The sequence below is a fragment of the Capricornis sumatraensis genome, chromosome 7, assembly GCF_032405125.1.
Source record: "Capricornis sumatraensis isolate serow.1 chromosome 7, serow.2, whole genome shotgun sequence".
NCBI classification, from domain to species: domain Eukaryota; kingdom Metazoa; phylum Chordata; class Mammalia; order Artiodactyla; family Bovidae; genus Capricornis; species Capricornis sumatraensis.
Genome location: NC_091075.1, coordinates 18,581,250 through 18,607,994, shown reverse-complemented (window position 1 = coordinate 18,607,994; position 26,745 = coordinate 18,581,250). Strand labels below are relative to the sequence as shown.

The 26,745-nt window shown below is 41.4% G+C and overlaps 1 protein-coding gene across 2 annotated transcripts in view; it reads left to right on the top strand.

Annotated features, from left to right (window-relative positions):
* The first annotated feature begins 1,608 nt into the window (after positions 1 to 1,608).
* SEC24B (SEC24 homolog B, COPII coat complex component) overlaps positions 1,609 to 26,745 on the top strand; it is a 79,121-nt gene continuing 53,984 nt past the window's right edge. For both annotated transcript variants that reach the window (XM_068975003.1, XM_068975002.1), the window contains exons 1-3: positions 1,609 to 1,735; positions 17,698 to 18,441; positions 26,432 to 26,602. In XM_068975003.1, the coding sequence (XP_068831104.1) occupies positions 1,609 to 1,735; positions 17,698 to 18,441; positions 26,432 to 26,602 (1,042 nt within the window). The remainder of the gene's footprint in view (positions 1,736 to 17,697; positions 18,442 to 26,431; positions 26,603 to 26,745) is intronic.

Sequence of the window (26,745 nt, the reverse complement as noted above, 5' to 3'; positions counted from 1 at the left end):
AATAATCTCAGGAGAGCAGAGGTTGGTGCCAGTATACATGAAACAAGATTATCCCGAATTGACAAATGCTGACTAGTTGATGAGTATATGATAGTCCATTATACTATTTTCTCTTACATTGTATTTCATTATCGACCTAAAATGTTAAAAATTCAAGTAGTTTGTATCAATATGATACTGTTTTCTAGGACAGGATTGTCTTATATGTGTAATTTTCTCTAAAGATTCTGAAAATTTACATTTAACAAAATCATAGGTTTTAAACCTAAGAATCTGACAATGTATCTTCCACATGCAGGATCTAGCATATTTTAGCATTTGGTACTGTTTGGGTCCTTTATTAGTGTAAATGTATAAAATGGAAAGGAAAAATTAACCAGAATTGTGGAAATAAGAATATAAATAAATTGCAAAAAGAAAAACTACAAATCCAACTACTGAAACCCTATTTGTAATTCATCTGGTGCATTAAAGCACCAAGTATCATTAATTCATGGCAACAATTAAAAGGGAAACTTTGCATTATTCCAAGCCTACAACTCACTTTATGGTCGGCATAATCATTCAGTAATTAGAAATATCATCTTGCTGGATTCCATTCGGAGTTTGATGTTTTTGAACAGTTTCATTTCTAACACAGAGTAACTGCGGCCAGAATAAGATGGCAAAACGACTTGGGTAATGTAGTCCAGGGTTTGCTTGCCAGTTAGCATGCTGGGACATGCCAGAGATTCAAAGATTTTCCTCACGAAGACACACGAAGCTGAGATCTTGCTTTGAGTGCTACAGCTTCTCTTCTGAATACCAACAGGATGAGCCAACCCTTGGCAAAAACCTAAGTTTGTCTTTCAGTTTCCCTTACTCCATCTTCCCCTTTGCTCTTCCCAGTATGTAAGTCAGTGAGAAAAGTTCTCCGTTCCGACTGAGATTCTGTTTTATCATAGAGAAATGTTTCTTTTTCCTTTGCCTTGGATTATAATTGCCGAAGGACTGGGAGCTTGAATGCCTATTTCCTTTAGAATTTAATATTAAGGGGGGGGAACACCTCAAGATTAAAAAACAAAGACAAACCCCGGGTTCCTCTTCGGAGGAAGGGTGAGTGGGGTCAGTCCGCCCAGACCTAGCCCTGGGCTCCGGATGCCACCCCGCACGCAGCTCTGGGACTCCCGCCCCACCGCCGCCCCGCGCGGGAGCCGCCCCCGCGCCGCGTCGACGCAGGTCCCCCACTCTCGCCGCGGGAGGCGGCCGCCGCGAGCCCCGCCTCCGGCCTGGGTGCGCCAGGCTCCGCCTGCAGGGGGCGCTGCGGCGAGCGTAGCCCGTGCCTGCGGGGAGCGACCCGGGGTGGGAGTCCCGCGGCTCCGGGCTCGGGGCGGCGGCGGGGCAGCGGCCGGGCGGGGTCCCGGTGCCCGCGGCGGCCCAGCTGGGCTGCGGGGTGGAGCGCGAGCATTCCAGCCGCGCTCCCGGGTGACTCCCTCGGTGACGCCGGCCGCGTTCTTTCCTCTTCCTCTCGCCTCTCCGGCCCCGCCTTCCCTTTTCCTCCGCCCACCCCACCGAAGCCGAGCCGCTGCCGCCGCCGCCGCCGCCGCCGCCGCCGCCAGCAGCGCCGTCATGTCGGCCCCCGCCGGGTCCCCTCATCCGGCTGCCAGCGCCCGCATCCCGCCCAAGCTTGGCGGAGCCGCCGCCTCAGGAGCCGCCGCGCCGGCAGGCCCGGGCCCGGGGCCGCACCAGCAGAACGGTGAGGAGGGCGGCCGGGGCGGAGCGCGGGGCCTAGTGCCGGCGGGGCAGCCTGCGCGGCGCGATGGGGCGGGGAGGGCGGGCGGGCGGTGGGAGTTGGGGGCTGCCGGGCTGGGGCGGGGGGCGCACGGCGAGAGCCTGACTGGGGACGGGGCGAGGGGGGACGGACGCCCCGGCGCGGGGCCGACCCGGGGCATCGGGGACTCGGGCTGCTTCTGGAGTGTGGCCCCAGGCCCGGAACCTCCGGGGCGAGTTGGGGCGTAGAAAAGGGGCAGCCCAGAGACCACGTGAATCCCGGTTATCCCGTCCCTGGCGCGGGCGAGATGCCCCGAGCGACCCCTGTCGGGGAGAGACCCGGGGCCGCAGAGTGCGTGGTCCGGGGAAGGCTGCTTGTAGCCATGGAGCTGGGGAGGGTTGTGCCCTTCCTGTCTCGGGGAAAATTGCTCTGATTTCCGAGGCCCGGCGAGCACGCTGCCTGGAAGGAAACTTAAGTTAGTGCTCAAGTTTGTAGACAAAGGGTGTAAATAGGCAACACAAGTGTAACTGTAACCCTGACCCAGTTCGGCCTCGAGATCTGTCATTGCTGCTGCGGCTGCTATTAGAGCGTCGGGAGCTGGCTGGTCGTGTTTGAAAAGGAGCCGGTGTCAAATGGATTTAAACGAGTGCTTTTAGATCTGGGTGTTCCCCCCCGCCCCCCAGCTTCACTTTCAGAAACACAAAAACGTGCCAGAGTTGGCCCCGTTTGAGGCAAGGCCTTCATACCGGCAGCAGGCAATGCAACGTGAAGGCCGCTTTTACACTAAGGTCGTGGGCTTTGGGGATGTAACAGTCTCCGCTGAAAAATGATGCTTGTAGGATACCCATTCCCTCAGTTAGTGGATGGGGCCCGGGGAGAGGGGCCCTCTCTGTATAAACGGGAATATTTCAGATGAGAACTCTCGAAACTGACTGACTGAATACTTTAGAAGAATATGTCTGGTTCTCTGTTTGTGTAAGAGAGCAAAGTCTGGTGGTGCTCTTCAAATGATTGTTGGACTGACCTATTTTACCCAGTCTGCTAGTGAAAACTTACTGGACTTTATAAATCAGTTCAGCGAACATTTAATTTTTACAGCTGATGCTGTACATGCTTGCAGTTTATCGTTTATCCTGAGAACCAGAAGTTGAATTGTTTTTTTTTTTTTGTAAGTCAGACGTGATGGCTTAGTCTTCATAATCCTTTGGATCAGCCATAGTTGTCAGTGTTACATGCTGTACTTTTTCTGGTCATTGTTTACTGTATGGGTTTTGAATGTGAACAGTGTAGTACGTTTCATTCTTCTGCCCTGAACAAACACGAAGATATTATTTGTGAGCAGTTTTTGTTCTTGTAAACTTAACATAAATTCTTGTCTTTGTTTAGTTTTTGAAATAGCTTTGTGTGTGGAAGAACTGAAAGAAGAGATCCCCAGTCTTTTAGAATATTGTAAATCCATGTTTAATAGTGATCCGAAAATTGTGTCTTTTCTTGATTTCCTGAGTATGCATTATTTGTCGTAGTGTACAATTTTATTTGCCTTAGTCTTAAAATTTTGTGAATACTCAAAGAGTGGCAGGATATCAGTTGTAATCAAGATGTTAAATATGTAAAAGATCAGTTAATACATTTAGAAGCCAGATATAGATGATGCTTGATTTCTGCTGTTTATAATCATTGCTTTCCTTTGATATAATTCATTTCGGCATTTGTTGCATGCTTGCAGTTGGGGACTCGAGATTAGCCTCATAGATAAAACAAAATCCCAGCCTTTCTCCTAAATTGCCATGTATTTTGGTGACATTCAAGTTGGTTATGACCTTGAGGAATTTGACAGGTAGAGGTAAGAGGAGAGGGCTGTTGCAGGGGCATGAACTAAAGTTGAAAAATTTAGGAACCAAGAGGCAAAAAGTGCTAGGTGAGAGGGAAAACCCAATCGATCAAAGCTGAAAAGAATACTTAAAAGGGGGCAGATTACAGAAAGGTCTTGAGTGTTAAGGAATTTGGAAATTAAGATAAAGGACTAGAGTTAATTTTTGTTTGTTTTTGTGAAAATAAGTGGCTTAAGTTGATAAATAACAAGATCAAATCTGTTTTTGTTTTGCTTGTTAATCTCAGAGAAAAGTAACTTTTGTTTTTGGAATCCATAGATAATGGTTAAGCAATCGTTTGGGTTTGTGATTGATTCTTCAGTCCTGTATAAACTAGTTTGCCTTTTTATATCTCTGTGGAATTCCAGACATGGTGAAAAAGAAATAGATCAGAAGTATGAGTTTGAAACATCACAGAAGACAGAGTTGTAAAACTGGATTGGTACCCAGCAATCACTTACTTTAGTGTTTATCAAACATGTTTACAAACAGATTTCTTTTCCCAGAGGAGTTTGTAAAGCCCTGCTACAGACATCCGAAAAAAGCAGAGCTGTTGTGGTTAAAATAGAGGTGGAGGTCCCGGTGTTTTTGGAGTACAGTCTGTAAGACAGCTAGTTCGAGTCCCTAATTAAACAGATGAAATCAAGATCCAGAAAGGTTTGGATGGGTATTATTCACCAATGCCTATATAAGCTTCTTGAGGGTAGCTGCCTGTCTCCTGTTCACTGCTATATATTCAGTATTTTTGAGGCCCAGAACAAGTTATAGTTTCATTTGTTAAATGAAGTCTAATACAGTCTTTCTAGTTCCAGGTCCATATCTCTTTCTATTAACATACTCTAAAAAGTTCTCTTACTAGACACTTTGACTTTGGAAAGGCTTGGGAGGCAGAAGCCCAGACTTCATTAATATTTGTCCTTGTTTTCTGTGTTTAACTGTTAACATACTTTTCCCCACTTATTCCTCCCCCCTACCCCCCCACACACTTATTTGAAGATACAATTTGATTTCTTTGAGTTTGTGAAATATTTATTTTTGAACTTCCTTCCTTGGAGTTACATTTCTGTACTTAAGTTTTTCACTGAGCAGCATATGGGCAGTTTAGAATCATTGTATTTTCATAGAAAGTATTAGTTGAATATTTTTCAGCTTACACTTTGCCTTTTGAGAGTCCTTCCAAGAGTCCTCAAACAAGGAAAGACTGAGTGAATAATATCCGGGTAATTACAGCATAACCCCATTGTTGTTGTTTAGTTGCTAAGTCATGTCTAATTCTTTTTGGGTCTGCGGACTGTAGCCTGCCAAGCTCCTCCATTCATGGGATTCTGAAGGCAAGAACACTGGAGTGGGTTGCCATTTTCTTCTCCAGGGACTCTCTTCCCAACCCAGGGATCGCACCTACATCTCTACCTTGAGCCACCAGGGAACCTGGCATAACTCCATAATGTCTCCCCGTTAACTTAAATTGAAAGATATATTTTAGAAGTGGTTTTTTTGTTTGTTTTGGGTGGGGGGCACTCAGATTTATCAATAAAACTCTGCTTTCTGATTCTTCTTTTAGGAAGCAAATGGTGCTCATTTTCAAATGCTTTTTCTTCCTACCATGTGCCTTTCCCAAGAATGATACTATCGGCAGTTTTATCATTTCATTGTCCATAATGCAAGAAAGATGAGATAGTAATGGGAATTATCAGACTTCATTGCTTTATTATTAGACTTCATTACATAAACTGGAGAAGGCAATGGCACCCCACTCCAGTACTCTTGCCTGGAGAATCCCATGGACGGAGGAGCCTGGTAGGGCTGCAGTCCGTGGGGTCGCACAGAGTCTGACACGATGAAGCGACTTCACTTTCACTTTTCACTTTCATGCATTGGAGAAGGAAATGGCAACCCACTCCAGTGTTCTTGCCTGGAGAATCCCAGGGGCGGGGGAGCCTGGTGAGCTGCTGTCTGGGGTTGCACAGAGTCGGACATGACTGAAGCGACTTAGCATCAGCAGCAGCATTATATAAACATACCTATCACTCAGGAATACTATCTGGTGGGTTATAGGAAACTCTTCAACTTTGAGAGCACGTGCAAAATTTAAAATGATACAAGTGTACATACAGATACTAGTTTATCTGAAGTAAGTTATTTTTGATCAGAGCAGTGTCTTTGTCTCAAGTTTCTAGTCTTCCTTTATAGCCAACCAGAAGCATCTGGTCCTCTCATGAAGACAGTGCCATGCTATAATAGAACTTTCTGCATACATAATTTTCTCCTAAACTGATTAATAGATGTCTCAAGGATCTTATAAAATATATACACAAGTGTCTGGTATCTGGATTGTTTTTACTTTTTTGTTGTTGTGTTGCTTTCATTTCAGTTCAGTCACTCAGTCATGTCTGACTCTTTGCGACCCCATGAATCCCAGCACACCAGGCCTCCCTGTCCATCACCAACTCCCAGAGTTCACTCAGACTCAGGTCCATCGAGTCGGTGATGCCATCCAGCCATCTCATCCTCAGTCGTTCCCTTCTCCTCCTGCCCCCAATCCCTCCCAGCATCAGAGTCTTTTCCAATGAGTCAACTCTTCGCATGAGGTGGCCAAAGTACTGGAGCTTCAACTTCAGCATCATTCCTTCCAAAGAAATCCCAGGGCTGATCTCCTTCAGAATGGACTGGTTGGATCTTGCAGTCCAAGGGACTCTCAAGAGTCTTCTCCAACACCACAGTGCAAAAGCATCAATTCTTCGGCGCTCAGCCTTCTTCACTGTATTTTCATTCCCACCCCACACCTCCCCCTCAATTTTTGAGATAATGTGTATAATAATTTTTGTGGATCACGTTCATTGCCACTGATTCCAGTATTTCAGCTAACTTCCATCTTTCTGATTTATCTGTAAACCCTGAAGTATTAGATGCTAAAGACGTTGAAATAGAAGGGATTTTGAGTCAATCTTTAATGGACTTTCCTAGAAATGAGAGCATCTTCAGAGTTAACATTGCGTGTTAGAGCAGATCTTGTATTCAGCCCCCGGGAAGCCGCTATTATTTCCAGTAGGTTAAGCATACTCAGACTCGGCCAGAAAATGTAGGCTAGTGAAAAAGGTGTAGGCTCTGTTACAGCCCAGGGTTTTGTGGAGAAAATTACTTAACATCTCTGAGCTTTAGGGAATAATACCTTCCTCTTAGGGTTGTTGAGAAGATTACATTAAATGAGGTGCTGTTTTTTAAAGTACCTGGTGTTTAGTAAAATGAGATGCTTTGCAAATGAGGGGCTCCTTCATTTCCTTCAAAACACCAGGATATAAGTTCTTCAGGCAGCAGAGACCGTGTGAGTTTTCCTCCTCATATTTCCAGCGGCAGTGTGCGATAGGCACTCAATGGAGTATGTGAACTTGGCTACTAACTTTCTTACACTGTCCAGCCTTCCCTGCAAAGAATCTACTCTTGGAAGGTTTCCTCCGATAGGCCACTACTGTAGCTAGCTGGTTTATGGGAAGAGAGGTTTTAAGTTTTATACGATTGCGTGCCGAAAGCTGCCAGGAAAAGGAATTGAGGAAAAGGGAGATGAAATAGGGAGGCAAGAGGAAGTAGTAAAATCCCTTGCCTAGACTGTAGCCAAGTCCTAACTCACTTGTTTTTCCTAGTGTTTCTGAGAAATAGGTATTGTGAAATGGGTATGGAACCTTGACTTCACTGGCATCTTCATTACTTCCGAACTGTGTGAAATTGTATGAATTAATAACCTTTCACGTCATTGTTTGTTTGTAAAGTGATGATAGTGATACCTCACAGGATTTTATGAGAATTATATAAGATTATGGATAGAAAAGCAGAGTACCTTGCATGTAGTAGGTTTTCAACCAATACTGGTTTTCTTTTGGCCCCTTCACCCTTAGCAGTCGTTACGATGGCATCCAAGAGGACAGCTGATGGAGTGGCAGGAGTAATCTGTACTTAGTGCAGTGAGAGCTCATCTGAACGGTTCCATGCGCTCTGTCTGCCAGCCGTGACTGGAACAGTTACCTGTGTAGCTGTTAGCCTGCCATCAGGAAGAGTAATCCAGGGTAATCAGATGTGATCCAGACTTCCCATTTTTTAAATCACTAGGGTTTTAATTGCAGACTTTTTAGAGGTGTATGTGTCTGTATACATTTTATGCTCATTAAAAATGTATTTTAGCAATATTATTGATACTTTATATTCAAAATATTTAGTAATTAGTACTTAACATACTGACCACTGAATAGATCCCAGCTTTGACACTGGAGCAGAATTGTGTCAGACTGTAACGTGCCTGGCATTACTGCTTTAGTTGCTGGATCGTGAGTGGGTCTGGGGCAAGGGACCAGCATGGTGGGATGTAACAGGGAAGCAGGGTGAGGAGTGTGACTGTTCACCAGCTGGCTCAGCAATGTTTTAATAAAGATGATTGTTAAAGTACATACAGGCTGAATATTGAATTATTTCTTGGTAGTTCAGTGATGAATGAAATAAATTTTTAGTAATTAATTACTTTTCCAAATTAGTATGAATTGTATTTCAGTAGGACAGAGGAGCTTGTAGTTTGCTGACCTTGATGTTCTTTTGAAGATAATGAAAACTTCTTAATCTGCCTTTTTAAAAAAGTTGAAATTCTGGAATTCCTGACAGTCCTGTGGTTAGTACTGTGCACTTCCTCTGCAGGGGACGCAGGTTCGATCCCTGGTTGGGAAACTAAGATCCTGCATGTTGTGTGGCATGACCAAAAAATAAGAATAAATTTTTTTTTAATGTTAAAATTTTTTAAATTTCAGGAATTTGATCCAGGAATTCAATTTTTCCTGAATTAATTCAGTCTTTTCATTCAGGAAAAGGTTAATGAAACAAACATTTTTATATTCGGAATGTTGCTTCTCTACGGAATGAGGGGAATGAGGAAACATTTAAGAGCCTATGATTTTTCTGGTATAGTGACTAGATGTTCCATAAAATACTTGCTGTGTAAATTTTGATTTTCATTTCGAGTTTGCATAAAGCAAGAATAGAATCAGTTTTCCTTTGGTGAGAATCTGATCTCAAGAAGGAAATTATGTCACTGATGCAGATCTATCGTTTGGGTAGATTTTATGATAATTTTCTCTCAATAAGGATAGCAAGGGTGCTTATAGAAAATCAGAGGCTGTACCTCGCTGACCATCTAAAACCTTTGCAGCTGTGATTAGAGCTAGGGAGATTATCCTGGATCTGGGTGGGCCCGATATACTTGCAACCATCCTTATTGGAAACTGGAGGAGTCAGCCTACAGAGAAAGTAACAAGACCACAGGAGCAGAGGTTAGAATGATGATCTTTGAAGATGGAGGGAAGGGGCCACAAGCCAAGGAATGCAGGTGACCATTAGAAGCTGAACAAGGCAAGGAAATAGATTCTTTCATCAGGCTTCAGAAAGAACCAGCTTTGCCCATGACACCTTGACATTTGCCCAGTGAAACTGATTTTGGACTTCTGACTTCCAAACTGTAAAGTAATAAATTTGTACTATTTTAAGCCACTAAATTTGTAGTAATTTGTTACACTTCTACTAGGAAACTCATACATCTAATAAGAAGGAAAAAAAGCGGCAACATCAAAACACTTTAGATGCAATGAAATGCAGTGGATTTTTACTTGCCTTTTGTTTCGAGTGTTTTCATACTTGAACTACTAAAGAATAAAAAGTGTAGAATGGCAGAGAAAAAATATTCAGACTTGTAATTTGTTCTGGTAGTAGAGTATAAGTATTAAGTTTTGAGTTCTTTCTCTTTAAATACCATGCACGTGCATGCCTGCTGTCGCTCTGTCGTGTCTGACTCTTTGGGGCCTCATGGACCATAGCCCACCAGCCTCCTCTGTCCATGAGATTTCCCAGGCAAGAATACTGGAGTGGGTTGCCATTTCCTTCTCCAGGGGACCTTCCCAACCCAGATACTGAACCTGCATCTCTTAAGTCTCCTGCATTGGTGGGTGGATTCTTTACCACTGAGCCTCCAGGGAGGCCCTTAAATACCATGCAGTTGTTGATAGCTGTGATGAGATAAATGCCGTGATACAGAAATATTTGATGATTATTTACTGGGCTGATTTTTTTTTTTCTTCAAAACACAGCAATGGAATCCATGAGGCAGTCACTCTCCTAAACCTTAAGGATATGATAGAGCGGAGAGCCAAGTAGGCCCAGGTTTTTGACTTATAGAGTGTACACTAGTTACAGTTCCACATGCAAAGCACTGTCACAGAGGTCCAGTATACTGCAATACAACATTAAGCGGACATTAAGTGGGCATCGACTTGTAGAATTACAGAATGTTTTCTAGAGGAAGAGCTGAGAGCTGAAGGATAAGTAAGAGTTAGTCAGGTGAAGTGGGTAGAAGGGGACCTCGAAGGTTCCAGGTAGAAGGAAGAGCCTGTGTGAACAGTCGGAAGTGAACAAGCATGACTTGAGAACTCTCTGTGCTAAGAGTGAGTGTATGTGGAATAGAGATTTTCAGCCTTTTCACTCATGGCTACTTTAGTGCTGAAGTTTTTGGTGACATTCTTGAAGGAGTTAAACTTAGAACACATGTATTTTAAAACAACAAGTTCCAGGAAAAATATATTAACATGATCCTCTTCAGAAGTCTTTATAAGGCAACTTAATACTCTGCCCTAGTCAGCCTCTTTGCTGGCCTTTGGACACAAAGCTCTAGCATGCAGCCTTACCTGATGTTGTGCTGCGGCTGCTTTGCTTTTCTTGTGGCAAGTTATACTTCTTTACCAGCTCAGCATTCTGTGTCACTTCACCATAACGCTAGGCATTTCTAGTTGTAGCAGAGCTTTTAATACATTTTATTGATCAAAGTTTGGCAAACCCAGGTGAGGACTTGCAGTAGGTTAAGGTGTACCTTTAGGAAATGATTGTGAAAAGGAGGAGTACTGAGGTGTGAGGGGTAGAGGTTTCCCCAGTGGCTCAGTGGTAAGGAATCTGCCTGCCGGTGCAGGAGACACGGGTTCGATCCCTGGTTGGGGCAGGAAATGGCAACCCCCTCCAGTATTCTTACCTGGGAAATTCCATGGACAGAGGAGCCTGGCGCGCTGCAGACCATGGGGTCACAGAGTCGGACACAACTTGGCAGCTGAGCACAAGCACACACACAAGCAGGGCAGGGGTCAGATCATGAAAAGTCTCTGCATTGGTTTTATCTTTGCTTCTGTAACAAATTACCACAAACTGGTGGCTTAAAACAACATGAATTCAGAATTCCTCTTCTGTGGGTTGGAAATCTAACTGGGCTAAAATCCAGGTGTCATTAGGGCTGCATTCACTTCCAGAGGCTCTAGGAGAGAATCCATTTCTTCACCTTTTCCAGCTTCCAGAGGCTGTGCACATTCCTTGGCTCTTGGCCACTCTTTCCATCTTCAGAGCCAGCAACATTGCCTCTCTCAGAGGAGTCTTCTGTGGTCACATCTCCTTCTGACTCCCTTCTGCCTCCCTCTTCCACTTTTAAGGACGCTCATCATTATGTGGAGCTTACCTGGGTTATATATTCCCTCTTCGAAGATCCAGTGACTAACAGCCCTAATGCTCTCTGTAATGTTACCACCCCTGTGCCATGTAACCTAGCGTTTTCACTGGTTCTAGGGATTAGGACACGGACGTGGGGTGAGGGAGGGATTATCTTGTCTCCCACTATCTTACAGGCCATATTAGAGAATTTGAATTTATTCTTGATAGCAAGAGGAACCATTAGAAAGCTTTAAACAAGGAACTAACAATCTGCTATTCTTCTTCAAAGTTTTTTTTTTTTCTCTTTTCTATTTTAGTACCTTGCCTTTCCTTAGAAATTTTAGAATCTTCTTGTTGGTATCTACTAAAAAAAAAAAAAGCCTTCATGTGTTTTTGTTGGGATTGTATTGAATCTAAAGATCAAAATTAAGATAACTTACATCTTAATGTCAAGCCTTCCTGTCCACAAAGACTGTATATCATTCCATTTATTTAAGTCCTTGATTTCTTTCGTCAGTGTTTTGTAGTTTTCTACATACAGATTCTTCACATGTTTCATTAGATTTGTATTTTCAGTACTACTTTTTGTGTGAACTGTTGTAAATAGTATTTTGGCTTTAGAATCTGAATCCTAAATTTTTAAAAATAGTAACTGCTATTCTGGTTGCTATTACTACATAATAAATCACAACAGAACATAGAGGTTAAACAACCATTATTCTCACAGCTTGTGTTGAGCTAAGAATTTGAACAGGGCACGGCAGAGATGCTTTAGGATGCCTAGGGCCAGAGCTGGGAAGATGCAAAGGTTATTTTGATGGCTGGAGATTAGGATGACCTTGAAGGCTCATTTATTCACACATCTGGCACTTAGACTAGAATATATCAGACTTGTACTTAAAACCAGAGTGCCTAGCAGTGACCACTCTGTGTGACTGGGCATCCTCAGACCATGGCAGCTGTGGAGTAAAGGGGCTTCTTATGGAGTTGCTTAGGGATCCGCATGCAAATAATCCCATCAAACAATACAGGTGCTCAATTGTCTATGACTGAGTCTGGGAATTCACACAGCTTGGCTTCTGCCATTCTTTATTGGTGGAAGCTGTTACAAGCCTGCTCAAATTCAGGAGGAATAGACAGATTCTACCCTTTAATCAACAGAGTGTCAAAGAGTTTGGTGACCATGTTTTAAAACTGCCACGGTTGCTGAGGCAATTATTGGAAATATAAGTAAATGAAAATGCTAATACTAGTAAAATTCCCATAATTTACAGAGTGTCTTTTTTTTTTTTTTTCTTTTTAAAGTGAATGGTTACATTTGTGATCTTTGCCAGGCTTAATTTTTAGTTTATACAGAAGAAATATAACTTTAATATTCATCCCTCTTGGGCTTCCCTGTTGGCTCAGATGGTAAAAAATCTGCCTGCAATGTAGGAAACTGAAGTTCGATCCCTGGGTTGGGATGATCCCCTGGAGTAGGAAATGACAGTCCCCTCCAGTATTCTTGCCTGAAAAATCCCATGGACAGAGGAGCCTGGCAGGCTACAGTCCATGGGGTCTCAAAGAGTCAGACAGGACTGAGCATTCACTATTAATATACCCCAAGAAAAAGTTAAGAATTATCTAATACATTTTAAAGTTGATGAAAATGCACAACTTGTTAGGTCACAGTAAGACAAAATTTTTAAAATTATTTTCTTGTCCTAGCATTTTCTTTCAATTTAAACTGATCTTTATTTTTTTTTAGTGCAAGTTTTAAAAAATTGATCTTAAACATTCAAAAAATTATTTTACTTTGAAAGGAGTTAATTATTTTGGTTTAATTATACTAGAATCTTTGGGGAGGGTACTCGTGGATGATTTAGATTTTGATAAGGAATGGTATCCAAAATCACTGCAGATGGTGATTGCAGCCATGAAATTAAAAGACGCTTACTCCTTGGAAGAAAAGTTATGACCAATCTAGATAGTGTATTCAAAAGCAGAGACATTACTTTGCCAACTAAGGTTCGTCTAGTCAAGGCTATGGTTTTTCCTGTGGTCATGTACGGATGTGAGAGTTGGACTGTGAAGAAGGCTGAGCGCCGGAGAATTGATGCTTTTGAATTGTGGTGTTGGAGAAGACTCTTGAGAGTCCCTTGGACTGCAAGGAGATCCAACCAGTCCATTCTGAAGGAGATCAGTCCTGGGATTTCTTAGGAGGGAATGATGCTAAAGCTGAAACTCCAGTACTTTGGCCACCTCATGCGAAGAGTTGACTCTGATGCTGGGAGGGATTGGGGGCAGGAGGAGAAGGGGACGACAGAGGATGAGATGGCTGGATGGCATCACTGACTTGATGGACGTGAATCTGAGTGAACTCCGGGAGATGGTGATGGACAGGGAGGCCTGGCGTGCTGGGATTCATGGGGTCGCAAAGAGTCAGACATGACTGAGCGACTGAACTGAGCTGAGCTGAAGGAATGGTGTGCACTGACATATAATTAGCTATTCTTACCTTTGCACCCTCTCTCCAAATTGAGTACCTTCCGTTTCCTTGATGGATGGAAAAGTAAATAGACATTTTTGGGGGTAATTTACTTCTGATAAATTTTTACCAGTTCCAACATTCCTGTTATTTTTAGAAGAATGGCATTTGAGTAGCTTGGACAAGATAATGGTTATTGTCCTGTTTCCAGAGATTTAACATAGATAAGCCAAATCAAATCATAGAGTGAGTAGATATTTAAACAGATTTATCTGATCTCTTGATTAATAAATTTGTACATTGTTGGGTTTTCCCGGGCTATAATGAAGACTGGCAAAACCACTTTTTAAGATCTATTTTAGTAAGAGGAGAAGAACATTTTACACTTTCTTTTTTAAGGCATGTTAATGAAAGATTTGTATTAAGGCTTGTTTCCTTTTAAGTAAATAAATTCTTTTAAGTGAACTATGATCATGTGAAATATCCTATAAGAAAAGTAAATTATATGCCTAGTAAAATAGTGTTACCTGAGTTTTGGTTCATTGTATACTTGGAATTACGGAAGTGTGGACATTATTTTTTGTTTACAGCTTGATTATGTGAGTTATCTTTGGAGAATGTATTTAAATGACTAAATACTAAAGATTATTTAGTAGGAATTGAAAATAGAATAAGGAAATTATTCATGTATCTTTTATGAATACATATTTTCTATTTTATACATTATTGCAAGGAATACAGTGACACCTTCTGTGTCAGTGAACTTGAAGCAGCTTGAAATTTATATACGTATATCTTTGTGTGTGTGTGTGTATATATATATGTGTGTGTGTGTATATATATTTGATTATCCTTTCATTTGGACTTCCCTGGTGGCTCAGACAATAAAAAATCCACCTGCAGTGTGGAAGACCTGGGTTTTTACCCTGGGTTTGGAAGATCCCCTGGAGAAAGGAACGGCTACCCACTCCAGTATTCTTTCCTGGAGAATTCCATGGAAAGAGGAGCCAGGCAAGCTCCGGTCCACGGGGTCGCAAAGAGTCAGACATGACCAAACGACTTTTACTTTCACTTTTCATTTCAGGGGCTTCCCTGGTGGCTCAGAGGTTAAAGCATCTGCTTGCAATGCGGGGGACCCGGTTCGATCCCTGGGTCAGGAAGATCCCCTGGAGAAGGAAATGGCAACCCACTCCAGTATTCTTGCCTGGAGAATCCCATGGAGGGAGGAGCCTGGTAGACTACAGTCCACGGGGTCGCAAAGAGTCGGACACGACTGAGCTACTTCACTTCACAGATACCTATTTCATTCCAAAAGACAAGCAAATTAGATTCTAGGATAATTCAAGTTTGCCCTTGGAATCAAAACTGGAATTCCATTGTTTGAGATAATTGACCTACTGGGCTGAAGAAAGCTAGTAGGATTTTAGTGTAGCGAGGGCCAGGAGATCATTGTTTAAAAGCATGGACTTGAGCCACATTATCTAAATCAAATCCCAGCCCTATTATTTTCTAAGTATGTGACTTTATTAACTTAAATTTTGTTTCATTTATCTTATTATAAAGTAGTTATAATGATACTCTATTTCAGGTGGTTATGAGGAGGAATAAAGGAGTGAATATATGTAAAACATTAGAACAGTGAGTGGCACAAAGTGTAATGTTTAGAGTATTAATAAAATTAATATTAAGTTATGGTGAAGTGAAGCGAAGTGAAGTCGCTCAGTTGTATCCGACTCTTTGCGACCCCATAGACTGCAGCCTGCCAGGCTCCTCTGTCCATGGGATTTTCCAGGCAGTAGTACTGGAGTGGATTGCCATTTCCTTCTCCAGGGGATCTTCCCAACCCAGGGCTCAAACCCGGGTCTCCTGCATTGCAGACAGACGCTTTACCGTCTGAGCCACCAGGGAAGTCTAAGTTACGGTAACTTTAATGATACTGATAAAATAAATACATTCTATGGTGACCAAAGATGAATATGTAAAAATGAAAGTAATAAAAATACTAGAGGAAAACATGGGTAGTTTTATAATATTGGAGTGGGGGAGGCTCTATGAAGTATGAATTAAAATTTTATCAAGCATGAAAGATTTTACTACATGATAATTGAGAAACTATAGCAAGAGACAGCGTGGACAAAGTTAAGTAATCTGAAGGAAATACAGGCAGCACATAATAATAACATAGTTAAATTGCTTAATGTATGTGAACATTTATAAATTATTAAGGGACACACAATCCTTTGGGGAGAGGGTAGATAACAAAGATACCCAAGTGGCTAAGAAACATTTGTAAGGATTCTCAGCAGCACTCAAAGTTTAGTACTGCAAGCTAAAATGTTTCTCTCTTATTAGATTGGGAGACATTAAAATGGTACTCAGTGTTGGGAAGATGAGGCATTCTGAAGCATCACTGATGAGAGGAACAAATTGATAGACATTTTTGGAGATATTTGGCAATAATGGTCAATTTTCAGTTCAGTTCAGTCGCTCAGTCGTTTCTGACTCTTTGTGACCCCATGAATCGCAGCACACCAGGCCTCCCTGTCCATCACCAACTCCCGGAGTTCACTCAAACTCATGTCCATCGAGTCAGTGATGCCATCCAGCCATCTCATCCTCTGTCGTCCCCTTCTCCTCCTGCCTCCAATCCCTCCCAGCATCAGGGTCTTTTCCAATGAGTAAACCCTTCGCATGAGGTGGCCAAAGTACTGGAGTTTCAGCTTTAGCATCAGTCCTTCCAATGAACGCCCAGAACTGATCTCCTTCAGAATGGACTGGTTGGATCTCCTTGCAGTCCAAGGGACTCTCAGGAGTCTTCTCCAACACCACAGTTCAAAAGCATCAGTTCTTCGGCGCTCAGCCTTCTTCACAGTCCAGCTCTCACATCCATACATGACCACTCCTTTGTTGGCAAAGTAATGTCTCTGCTTTTTTAATATGCTATCTAAGTTGGTCATAACTTTCCTTCCAATTTTAATTGCCCCTAAACCCTTTGAACCTCCAGTTTCAATTCTAGGAACTTATCCTGCAGATTCATCACAGGTAGACCTCATAAATTAGTTCACTCCCTGGAATTAATATTCATCATGGGGATTTGGTAAATAATGTTATGTTTCTACAATGAAATATTGTTAGATTCTTTTAGAATAATAATAAAGATTTATATATGCTAACACAGAAGGATATCCTTGCTGAACTGTAGTATGGTCTTTGTGGTTAAGTATCTATATATGTGTATATATATATATTACATATACTGTACATATAGGTATCCAAAGAGTACATAAGAAACCATTAACTAAACTATATCTGGGAAGTAGGATTTCAGCTACCAGGGAAAGAAGGGCACTTGTACTTTTCACTTTATGTTCTTCATTGTTTGAATTTTTTAAATAGTAGATATATTGTTAGCTTTATAATTTAAAAAAGGGGGAGGCAGTAAGAAAGGTTTGAACTTCGTCTTTGGTAGGTATATTGTTATCTGTTACTACATGACGAAATAGCCTAAAACTTGCCAATTTAAAACAGCCAGTACTAATCTCATGGTTTCTGTGGGACCTGAAGCAGTCTAGCTGGGAGATTCTGGATTAGGGTCTCCAGCGTGAGATTGTAGTCAGGCTGTCAACTGGGGGTCTGGTTATCTTTAAGACTCTATTACGTGGTGTGAAGAGTCTGCTTCCAGACTCACTCTTGAGGTTGTGAGCAGACCTCAGTTTCTCTCTGGCTGTTGGTCATGAGAATGCGATTCCTCACTGTATGGATTATTCCAGAGAGCTCTTCACAACTTGGAAACTTTAATCTTCCGCACTGAGAGATCTGAGTGCCAGTGCCTGAGGCAGGACAAGTCTCAGGAGTGATAGCACTGCCTCTGCTGTGTGCTGCTGGTCACACAGTCCAATCCGGGTTTATCGTGGGAGGGTATGAGTACCAGAGCATGGAGGTAACTGGGCACCGTCTTGGAGGCTGACTACCACGGCAGGTCTGTTAGAGTACAGTCTCTTGTAACAGTTTGGGATTATGAAGAAGTAAATTAGGGCAACATTTAGATGGGAACTGTGCTTAAAAATTAGTTGCCTTCTTACTAATTCCTGTCAATACTTGCTTTTCTTTTTCAGGTCCAGCACAGAATCAAATGCAGGTTCCATCTGAGTATGGATTACCTCCTCAAAACTATATTGTTCCCTCAGGACATTACTCTCAAGGACCTGGGAAAATGACCTCATTGCCATTGGATAGCCAGAGTGGTGATTACTACTCTGGTCTCTATACGGTACCAACCCAGAACGTGGCGACTCCTAACACAGCCAGCCAGCAAGCAGGAGCACAGCAGATGTATGGCAGGGCTCCTCCCGCCCCTCATGCTGTGGGATCCACTCCGGGATCTTTCCAAGGTGCCTCGTCCTCCGCATCGCATTTGCAAACGAGTGCCTCCCAGCCGTACTCCTCTTTTGTGAATCATTACAACAGTCCAGCCACGCACTCTGCCGGTTCCTCTCTTGCTTCTCAGGGATTTCCCTCTACTTGCGGTCACTATGCTTTGTCAACTGTTTCTAATGCTGCGTATCCTAGTATTTCATATGCCTCTCTACCTGCTGGTGATCCATACGGGCCACAAATGTTTACCTCACAGAATGCTCCAGCTGTCAGGCCAATTAGAGATAACTCATTTTCTGGTCAAAACACCGCTGTCAGCCATCCGTCCCCGCTTCCACCTCCACCATCACGACAGTACCACCAGCAGCAGAGTCTTTCAGGATACAGTACTTTTTCGTGGTCAGCCCCAGGCCTTCCATCAACCCAAGACAATCTGATTCGAAACCACACCTCCCTGGCTACAGCCAGCAACCCAACAAATACTGGTAGGTTGAATGAAAAGTCCACCAAAACATGGTTGAAAGTCAGTGCATTTCCAATCCGTTTTTATTGCATGAAGGTTAAAGATGATATTGCCCGTTAGAAAAATCGGAAATTAGCTTACTTTTGCTATTTATTTGCTTTTATTTATTGTAAAATTTTGTAGCATCTCCTTGAACGCTTCCCCTTCATTTGTTCACAGTTAGCCTCCTGACCGTCTGCCTTCTATAGCATGGTTCCTTGCCACGATTAGGATCTCCGTTGCTGTTTACTAATACGTTTTCTTGCCTCTGCAGTAGCTGTCTTTAATGTGAGTTAGGAGTAGGGCACAGTGGAAGGGTCCATTTGAGGATATGTTTTGTTAGCTGCTACTTTGTTTTTTATATTAGTTCAGCTTTGGGACAGTCATTCTTCCAGTCATAGCCCCATTCTCTGTAGAAAAAATTACAGCCTGTAATTCCAAACTGGTTAGGCAGACTCTTATTTGCAGCTTTCACAGAAGGTATATTTCCTATACACTAAAGCTGATGTTTTCTCAGCCCCAGATAGATAAGTTAGAATGCAGGACAGTGAAGATGGAGAAAGATATATGAAGAATACCCTTGTAATTAGTTTTTTCACCTTCCTAGACCAAAATATGATTAAATTTATTTGTTTAAAATTTATATACACAAGGTATATATATAGTTTATTTAGTGTGGGGTTTGCATAAAATACACTCACTTTAATTCATCTTGTCACTTTGACCTTGACAAAATCTGCTCTTGAACGGAATGAAACAGTATGTAAAGAATGAGTACTGGAAATCTGGGATAGTTTTCTGAATGATGTCTCTACATGGTCTGTCAGAGTCTAGATAGCCACCTGTCAAGAATGTTGTAGAAAAGTATCCTTCCCTGGACAGTTAGCTTATTTAAAGTTAGACCTTCAGAATATTAGATCTGAACTGTACGTTTGAGATCTGTTCTTTCAGTGCGATGTTACTTAGAAACACCTTGGGTTGCAAGCAGCTAATAGTGGTGTAAACAGAAAAGGTGTGTTTTTTTCCTGGAGTCAAGAAGTCTAGGCAGATGCAGATCCAGACGTCCTCATTGTCTTCTCTGCCATCCTTAGTATGTTGGTTTATAGAAACAAGACAACTTACGTACCTGTCAAAATTAAAAGCAGAAAGAAGGGAGAGGATAGACAGTGGGTTCGTGGCACTGGCAGACTTCATCTTGCGTGTCATTTGCCATTGCTGTTTAAAAGGCCATGTCTAATATGAGGGAAGGCCAGAAAATGAATAGTTGGCTTTGGAGCCTCCATCGTAGAGAAGGGCATGAAAAAGGGGGTTAGCATTGACTGGGTCTTAGGTAAGTCAACTTGAAGCGTCCGTCACAGTTCCCAAATCTGGCTCTGCACCAGAATCCCTTGCATAGAATCCCTCAAACCCAACTGACTGAGCTAGAATAGAATAATCTCCAGGGTAGTCTTGGGAATCTGAATTTCTGCCTGGATCTTGAGTGATGTCCGGTAACAGATCCAGATTCTAGTGCCGTCCCTTCGCTTTACAGACTTGGAAAGCCTGTGGTCCTGAGCGCTGGAAGCAGAGTGTGTCCTGAAGCTTGGTTTCTTCTGACTCTCTGTCTACCTATCTCGGAACCAGGGCTTTCTGTCCTGTAGAAATCCTGTTTTCTTTTTCCTTTCAGCAGTCCTTTTACAGATCAGCTTATCTAAGGTCCCTCTGACCTAAGGATTTTATGACTTTTGTGACCAAGAAAAAGAAGAAAGTCAGGTAATTCCTGTCTTATTTCTGAGGTAGTAATAGGACCAGATAGGATGAGTTTATATTAAGATGTAGGATTGAAAAATGTGGGGCCACTTGGCTTATGAGTAGAATACCTATTGGCAAGGGCCTACTATTGAAAAAAATATTGAATAAAGAGTAAGGATAATTACGAAATTACCTTCTATTTGAATGACTAGTAATTAGTCCATTAGGCAAAGAGAAGGGAGTGTATTTCCATTGTTTTAATTGTAATACTATATTATGAAAGCCATAATAAATATAATTTTAGAAGTTAATGTGTAAAGAAGGGGGTTTTTCCCCCCTTAGATTGGTAAATGACTTTTTCATTGTAGTTCAGAAGTTGACAAATTAGATATATCTCAGGTTAATATGGCCTATTGCTTGTCATCATTTCAAAAGAAAGAGATTACTTTTAAAATTCAGTATTACAGAAGTTCCTAAACGTCCTCAGTTGATGTTTCTCTATTTTTTCCAGTGCCCCACACTACATCGTAGTAATAGTTCATAACGTTTTCTGACAGATGTTACTGTTTTTCTCTTGGAAAATTTTAAACATCCGTTGGAACCGTGAGTTTGTTGCAAGGGCAACTTGAGTACCTAAGTACACGGTTTGGGAACCATAGATATATTGATTGTAACTTTCTAGAAAGACAAGCAGTTTAATTGCTTTGGACACTTAAATTATATTGTCAAAGTAGGAATCTTATATGTTAAGCATGATTTTGTATGAAAACTAATCTTTGAGTAATTGATAAGAATGATTGCATTTTATTACTTGATTATATTAGTTTAATTTTCGGGTAATATAGTTAAACTTCAGCAATTCATGAAGGGTTGAGATCCAAAAGCATAATCTGAGCTAAGTGAAGTCGCTCAGTCGTGTCCGACTCTTTGCGAGCCCATGAACTGTAGCCTACCAGGCTCCTCTGTCCATGGGATTTTCCAGGCAAGAGTACTGAAGTGGGCTGCCATTTCCTTCTCCAAGGGATCTTCCCAACCCAGGAATTGAACCTGGGTCTCCGCATTGTAGGCAGATGCTTTACCATCTGTACCACCTGAGTTAAGTGATTATCAAAAATACAGTGATTGATACATGCTGTTACTTTTAGGCAGTTGAGTTCATATTCAGAAATGTGGAATAAAAGAGACATTTAAACGTTATCTCATTTGCCTTTTTAGAAAAGCACTTTAATTTAGCACTAGAATTTCAGGTTATTTTTGTTAAAAACAGTGATGTATGTTTTGAGTGCTATGTTTAGTTAATTTAGGGTGAAATTTTGGCTAGTGTTTAAAAGGTATCATTAGGCCATTAAATTTATTTTAACTGTCGCTATAGGTAAATTTCTCAAGGTTCAGAAGCTCTTTCCTAGTTTGAGGTGTAGTTGGTTGAGTAATACAAGTTCAACAAGGATTACATCTTGCTGGCATATTGTAAAATAGTACTATCTGATTAATGCTATTTTACCAAGTAGTTTTATTTTTTTAAAAAAGGAACTTTAAAAAATCTACTCATAAAAATAATAATAAACGTTGATAAAATCCTTGTGTAAAAACCTACAACTTACATGATACTAAGGTGTAATTGCTGATAGGTTAATATATGTCTGTCATCTTGGGGTGATGATGTGCCTGAGGAAAAGCAAAGTAGATACTAGGAGGTGACTCTGGATAAAGAAATCAAGTTAGAAATGTTAGAAAACTACGTTGGAGGTACAAATAGTACAGCTAAGAGATTATTTTCAGCTTCGGGAACTTGTGTTGAGACAGCAGAGTTGTGAGATAATAATACTTTTGCTCCCTCATACTCCTTCAGTTTTTCTTAGGCACTCTTGAACCTTACCTTTTCTCACCTTTGTACCTTCCACCTGAAGATTTTCTTTTTTTTTTTTTTTTTCACCTGAAGATTTTCTCTACTTGCTCCTTCAAGCTCAGAAGATGAAACGTCCATCTTTATGACCACTTCCTTCAAAACTTGGTTTTATCGGTTATTCCTTTTCTGGTGTCTCAGTTTCCCAGTTTCTGCTGGGCTGTGGCATTGGGAAGGTGAGAGGAAAGGATGAGGTGAAGGAAAAACATAAGCTTGGTTCTGTCTGTAATCAGCAGCCATCAGAAATTTATAAGCACAGTGGTGACACTGTCAGATTTGTGATTTAGATCTTTCTTTGTGAGAAGTGTGGTAGGTGAACTGGAAGAGGAAGAACTTGGAGACAAGACTAACTAGGAATTAACTACGACTATCTAGCTGAAGGATGATAACATAGGTTGGGATTTGTTCAGATAGAAGACAGGTGGCAAGAGATGATTTCAAGAATTGGTTGATAGGGTTTATGAAGGAAAAGGAATAATAGAAGTTGACTTAAAATTTTCTAGTTTGAACAGCTTGAATGAGTAATGGTATTATTAGTTGAGAATTTAATCTCCCTAGTTCCAGCAGAGTTGTATGTACACTTACTGAGAAGCTGCTAAGAACTAGGGAACTACCTTAATGCCAACAAATAAATAGATAAATGGTTTTTTTAAAAAATTGTGTTCTGTTGCTAAATATACCATATTTCATCTGTCACATTCTCTTTATGAAAGGGGTAGTTTTGTTGTTGGTTTTTTTCCTGGCATTTTTTGGGTGGTCTTTAATATTTGTGGAACTTGTCTTCATTTATTTGACAGATATTTGAAAGCTAACTATGTGACAGGCATTTATTTTAGTGCTGGGAAATAAAATAGCAAATGAAAAGACTCGATGCCTTACCTCGAGAAGCTGTAATCTTCTAGGAAGGCAAGTGAAGTCGCTCAGTCATGTCCAACTCTTTGCGACCCAATGGACTGTAGCCTACCAGGCTCCTCCGTCCATGGGATTTTCCAGGCGATAGTACTGGAGTGGATTGCCATTTCCTTCTCCAGGGGATCTTCCCGACCCAAGGATTGAACCCTGGTGTCCCGCATTGCAGGCATTTACCGTCTTGTGATAAAGTTAAAAAACCAGCAGAAATAATGTTTAGAGATACTTATCTGTGTGGTAAACTATTGAATAACAAAAGCAAGGGGATAGTGAACACAGTCAGGAGGGAGGCAGGGGAATGCCTGCTGTGAGGAGTGCACCAAGAGCGTCAGCAATATTTGAAACACTTTCTTTTCACAGTTGGATGCTGAGTTCATGGGTATTTCTTTTATTATGATTTTATAACTACATACACATATGTAAGGCATAGACTGACTTGTATCAATTATTTTATTAAAGCGAAAAGTCCGTTACATCTAAAGGGGCTTACGTGTAATTCCCTTTAATGGAAGAGAGCACGGCAAGTGCAAGGGACTGAAAGACTTTGAAGCTAGAGGAGAACCGTGGGCCAGGAGGAGGCTGGGATCATTCAGGGCCTGGTTGACCACATTAAGCTTTTCAGGACAAGATGTTTTGTCTGCACCCTCAAGCACTGGCAGAATATTGAAGGACTGTGAGCAGGACGATGCCGTGTATCAAGCTGGAGACTGGAGAGCGCAGAGGGCCCTGCGCACACCCCAACTATTTCTCGACTTGGTGCCTGGAATTTTGTTTCTGAAAAATTACTTGTGGGGCTGTCTAGAGGCCCAGGGGGATGGAATCATTCTCCAGAGAGGATTTATATTTCCTTCTGCCAGTTTCCTCCAAGAACTACCAGCTTGTGATCACATTCATCCCAGGCTAAGGCCCTAGGTGTAGTGGACTGTGTAGATGTTCTGAATCAAAGCTGCTGGCTTTTGTAAGGCCTGGCTTCCTGGTTTATCCTGGTCCTGAGGTTATAACCCTTCAGATACTATCCGAAAGTGAAGGTATGGGCTGCCGTAGCAGGTACCCTATCTTGGGTGTGCTGTGGGAGGCGTCTTATTTTCCACACTCTGCAGGGCCACCAAGAACAGCAGATCTGGTTTGCGATAGATTATCCACAGGGTTTCGAAAGCAGCTCTGTGTTGGGCTTATTTCTCTTCAGTTTTCAATTTCTTACAGATTTTCCCCGAGAGATTAGTTTATGTCATGTTAGGTTTTTGGTGATTTTAAGAAGATCTTTTAGAATATAGTTTTTAAAGTTATCTTCCTTAGAAGGTTTAGTCATAATTTCCTAGATCATCATTACCAGAGGCGGAAATATTTTCTATATTTTTTTACAGTGTCTTTTAGTTTCTCATATGAGCAAAGGTAAAATTAGCATATTTACTGTTTTCCATACCCCTTTTCTTTCTCACTCAATTTTAAGTGATTATAACTCTCTTAATTTTTACCTTGTACTGTTAAATATACTCATCACTCTTGTTACTTTGACATTTTGAATGATTTTATCGGTTATCTAATGCTGGTTGAAAACCAGAATTATTTATTATTTTTCACAGTTCTGTGGGTTAGTTGGATTCCTCTGCTTGTTTTCCTGGGCTTCTGTGACTTCATTTAGCTTGACAGTTGGCTGGGCTGAAAGATCCTAGGGCTTCACTCACATGTCTAGCATTGGTGCCCACTGTTCACGTGAGTACTTAGGTTTTTCTCCACATTGACCGGATCCGCTTCCTTACATGATGGGGTCAGGGCAGCATTTCAAGAGCAGAAAGGTATAAGCTTCAGTGCCTCTCAAAACCTGAGGTCTTGAGCTTGTACACCATTACTTTTGCCACATTCTGCTGGTGAAAGCCAGTCGAAAGTTTAACCTCAATTCAGGGAGTGGGAAAATAGATTCCTGCTTCTTAATGAGAGGAACTGAAAAATATTGTTGACTGTGTCTCTCACAGTGACGTTTGTCCATACTAAAAATAATGTGGCAGTCAGTGCATTTAGACCACAGTCCACCTTCTTTCCCCATTCCTCATATTTGTGTCGTTTGTACACTATTGGGAAATATATCACATTTTGTTCTGTTACTATATATATTGTTACATTTGTTTCAGTCTTAGACCTGAGTTTGTTCATGTATGTATACACACATCATGCATATAATACACATACGTACCTGTCTGTGTGTGTATGCTGTTTTGTAAGTTTAAGATGTGCCGCATAATGATATACAAATTTATTGCAAAATGACTACCATAGCAGGGTTAGTCACCTCTCATAATTGCCTTTTTTGTGTATTTGGTGAGAACATTTAAGATATACTGTCATACTTTAAAGTATATTATAACAGTGTTTTTAAGTATAGTCACCATACTGTACATTAGAGCTTCAGAACCTACTCCTAACTGAGAGTTTGTACCCTTTGACCAGTATCTCCCTATTTTACTCACCTCCCTGCTTCCGGTAACCCAAACTTTCTGCGAGTTTGGCTTTTTTAGGTTCCATATATAACTTAGACCATACACTGTTTTTCTGACTTAACCTCAGTTAGCATGATGACCTCAGGTCCATTCACGTTGTCTCGTGGCAGCATTTCCTGCATTTTTGTGGTTGAATGGTATTCCAGTGTATGTGTGTGTATTTCCTTTATTTCCACATTTTCTGTATCCATTCATGCCCTGTATGTGTGTATACACACACATACATATATATGCATACACATACCTCCATGTGTGTATATCTAGAGCCACCACATTTTTAAAGTCCATTCATCCGCCAGTGAACACCTGGGTCGTCATCGTAGGTTTTTCTATTATCTCTTGTTTGGCTGAAGAGGATCTTGCAGGTCGGGCAGTTGGAGCTGTCACAGAGACCGACTATGAATCACATGCACTTTTCTCCAGAAGTCCAACCTGATGTTAATCTCAGAACCTTACTTAGCTACCTGTGAGACAGGGCATCTGACTAGAGACAGCAAATGAGACGTGGCAGTTTACAGTACAAAGTGGGGTCAGAGCTAGTACTGGAAACATCTGTATAATTCACAGATCACATTACTGTTGATGCAGACCACCTCTATCATCTGAGGTACACCGCTGTACAGTGCAATAGTCCATATTAATAATAGTGATCTTTAGTAAAGATGGTTGGGGTTCATTTTGTTTAAGAAGGTTTGGAAGCTTCTGGAATGTTTTAGGAAAATTGCCATTAAAGGGTATTAAAACATTTAATGAGTTAAGTTTTTCATTTTTTGGAAAATCATTTCTTTGGACCCGTTATTTCCTAGATACAGACATACCAGATAAATGTGATGCTGCTGAAGTTTCTACAAGAACTTCAGATAAACTGTGTTTTGTTGGTATTTTAATGTATTTCAAGCTTTACTGCTGTGGGTGAAACAGTTTCCTGTCTTCAGTTGCAGATTCCTTGTCCTGTTCTGTAATGCAAAATGTTCAGCCCAAGTCCAGCCCAGTAGTATCCACTGTTGTGTCAGGAGCCTCGTCAACTAGAATGCCTCCTGCTGCAAATCGTCCAGTGGAGCCTGTGGCCTCGGTTACACAGCCGTCAGAGCTATTACAGCAGAAAGGTATTTGAGAAATCTTATTATACTAGGTATAGTACATACACACATATACGTACATGCTAATTCAAATAGCTGATTTTAAAAAGTCAAACTGAATAACCATAATTTATAGAAAATATGAAAAAACTAATTTATAGTTTCTATTC